General features: G+C 46.4%; 1 protein-coding gene across 12 annotated transcripts in view; it reads right to left on the reverse strand.

The window, feature by feature from the left end:
- Lrrfip1 (LRR binding FLII interacting protein 1) overlaps positions 1-3059 on the reverse strand; it is a 134269-nt gene that overhangs the window by 58324 nt on the left and 72886 nt on the right. For 2 of the 12 annotated variants that reach the window (XM_013351740.2, XM_026786522.1), the window contains exon 3: positions 751-768. The exons of the other annotated variants lie outside the window; for them this stretch is intronic. In XM_013351740.2, coding sequence (XP_013207194.1) covers positions 751-768 — 18 coding nt within the window. The remainder of the gene's footprint in view (positions 1-750; positions 769-3059) is intronic. 12 annotated transcript variants of the gene reach the window in all.

The following is a 3059-nucleotide window of genomic DNA, read 5'->3' on the forward strand; positions in this document are numbered from 1 at the left end:
GAGTGCTGGGATTAAAGGCGTGCGCCACCACCGCCCGGCTAGATTTTTATTCTTTTCTGTACTGAAACTTATAACTTGCAATCCTCTGTCTTAGCCTCCCAAGTGCTGGAGCTACCACACCTAGCCTAATAACCAATTCCTCTATCTATCTGTCTGTCTGTCTGTCTGTCTGAATATCTATCTATCTATCTATCTATCTATCTATCTATCTATCTATCTACCCACTTACCTATCTTCTCTCCCTCACTTTTTTGAGACAGGGTCTCATCACTGTCTATATAGACCAGACTGGCCTCCAAATAACCACATAATCCCAGTATAGCCTAAACTATGGGTGATCCTCCCGCCTCTGCCTCCTGAGTGGTAGGATCAGAGCACAACAATGTCTTACTATGTGGCAATTTGCACTGGTATGTTTAAGGTTTTCTAATAAAGTCATCTGGGAAAAAAAACCTTTATCTTCTAATATACAATTTTAAAAGCTTCCCCCAATTCTAAAATGTGGTTTGTGTAAGAATTCTTTTCTGCATCGGAGACAACTCTCCACTTCCTTGAGGCAAAAGGATCAAGGGATGTGTCCGATGCACGGCTGCCGCCTCGTGTGAAAGAGTTGTTAATTAGGCAGGCAGACAGAGGTGGCGGTGGGCACGGAAAGCGGGGTGGGCAGCACACGGCATTGCTCTGCAGGTGTCAAAGCCTCGGGAAAGGGAGAGCAGCACATGCGTATTAGAGATGAAGAACAGAGATTACCTTCTGGACTTGGTAGATCTACAGCGAAGGGCAAAGGGAAAGGGGAAGAAAGAGAAAAGGCAGTTAAAACTGCAGGAACGGTTCAGAGAGGTTCAGCGACAACTAGAAGTATGAACGAATGCTGTACTGCAGAAAAACAAAGATTGCTGATTAAATATGGAGAAAAAAATGAATTAAGTCCCACTTCTTCACTTGTTTTGTGCTGTTCTAGGTGACGGCTGGGGGTCGCTCCACACCAGTGTTTGCAGAGCCCACTGGTACCTAATGCAGAGTGTGTGCGGCCTATTGCCACACCGGGAAATAGAAATTAAAGGCATCTTTTGATGGGGAGGGGCAGGGACGAAGACGCAGAGGGAGTATGAAGGGGCATGAGGGGAATGGCAGGATTCTGATCAAAGTGCATAGTACACACACACACACACACACACGCATATACACACACACACACATACGCATATGCGCACACACACACATACACACACACACACGAATGAAACTGTCAAAGAGTAAACATTACATTACCTTTAAAAGGAAAACTGCTTTTCTTACTGATAAAAGTTTAACCAGAAAAGTGTCCAATTTTAAGTAGGAAATTGAAAGGTCAGATTCAGAAACGATTAATAGAGGCTTTATCATCCTGATCCATGCAGATTTATAGGAAATAGAAAGAGTGTTCCGGTAAAACGCTGCAGCCATAGAATGTGCTAACATACAAAAGGGGCTTCCTCTCCCAACAGAGAGGTTTTCATCAGGACCTTCTCTCAATTTCACAGACACCACTAAAAAGTAGAAACTTGCATTCATTGGACAAGCCACGGGTTGTATTGGCCCTTGTTATGGACATGGGCCTAGAAATTTGGCACTTGTCTTCAGACAAGAAAGCACAGGTAAATACAGTCAACATTCAGCTACAATAAACACAGCATCTCAAATCAAAATGGTTACGCAGTCAGGGACATTAAGAGAGACACTATTTCCTATCAGTGCAAGCTCTCCTGTGATGTTCAAGGATCTCTGTTATTTGCCAGAGAATGCCAATATATTATTCTTATCTGGTAAGCCCGTTAAAAGGAACTCCAGATCCACTCAATCAGCCCCAAAGCACAGTTCAAGGATGCTGCTGTTGGCTCTTACCATCTGCACCAGACAGGAGCCGTTACCAGGGAGACCTAGAGTACCCTGGGTCTGGATATAGCTCACTGTTTTGACTTGGGGGCAGACTTTTACCCCAACACTGCTGTTTTTCTCATGTTTGCTGTTTGCAAACTCTCCTGGGGGACCCCAACTCTGGCCACCAGCTTTAGGGAGGCCTCCTCAGCTGACCCAGGCTGCCTTAGCTCCGACCCCTTCCTGTGGGAAAACCATTTCTGATCAGCAACAGCACGTACAGGAGAAAGCAAGGATCGTGATTCCCAGTTTGATAACAAAATACCAGCCCTATTGGCTAAACACTAGCAGTCCAAAACAGATTCATTTCTCCTTAATCAACAACTTAAAATGCCAGTGCCCTGGGCTATCAGATGGTATGAGCTCAAGTTGGGCTCGCTGCTTCTAATAATAACCAGGGCTGAGAAGACGGGCGGAGGGAGCAGTCTGCGAGGGGCTGTGGCGGCAGGCTGCAAGCCTGGCTGTTAGCTCTTCTCCATAGACTTGTCCGCTGACACTTGTTGCTTCTCTTCCTGACCACAAACGTCAGCTCTGGCTGACAAATTCTGCCACAAAGGCAGCAATGAGGAGATAGTTGGTGTTCAAGGCCAATTATCCTTCTGCTCAAAAAAATAAAGCCGTAAGGACTCAGCCAATTTCCTCGTCACTGTGGATGCTGCCATACTCACAGAGAATTCTGCTCAGGGAGTCTCACCCAAGACTCTGTAGAAGATCTTTATGTAACCGTGTAATATGCACCAATCAACACTACCCATCAGGAAGAATAGATGCATGTACACACACTCTAACTCACTTTCACCTTGATCTCTGGAGGAATTTTACATCTTGGTGAAAGTCACTCACGACACCGAGCTCACTAACAGGCCCGAGCACAACATGGAGTCAGCTCACAGCCTCACTGCATCCCACGGCCCTGAGTCCTTGGTTTGTCTCTGCTAAGAGTTGAAACCAACAGCCGTGAGGCACGTCACGCACTATAAGGACAGTGGGACATAAAGTGCAATGAACCCCCTGGAACACGCAGCAGCCAAATGCCCTGGGGATCTCTGCAGAATGCTGGTACTGGGAGGGACTCAGGGGTGGAGTGAGTGAGTGCCTAGCATACAGGAGGTCCTGGGTTCGATCCCTACTACCACCAAAAG

This window comes from Microtus ochrogaster, linkage group LG4, assembly GCF_000317375.1.
Source record: "Microtus ochrogaster isolate Prairie Vole_2 linkage group LG4, MicOch1.0, whole genome shotgun sequence".
NCBI classification, from domain to species: Eukaryota; Metazoa; Chordata; class Mammalia; order Rodentia; family Cricetidae; genus Microtus; species Microtus ochrogaster.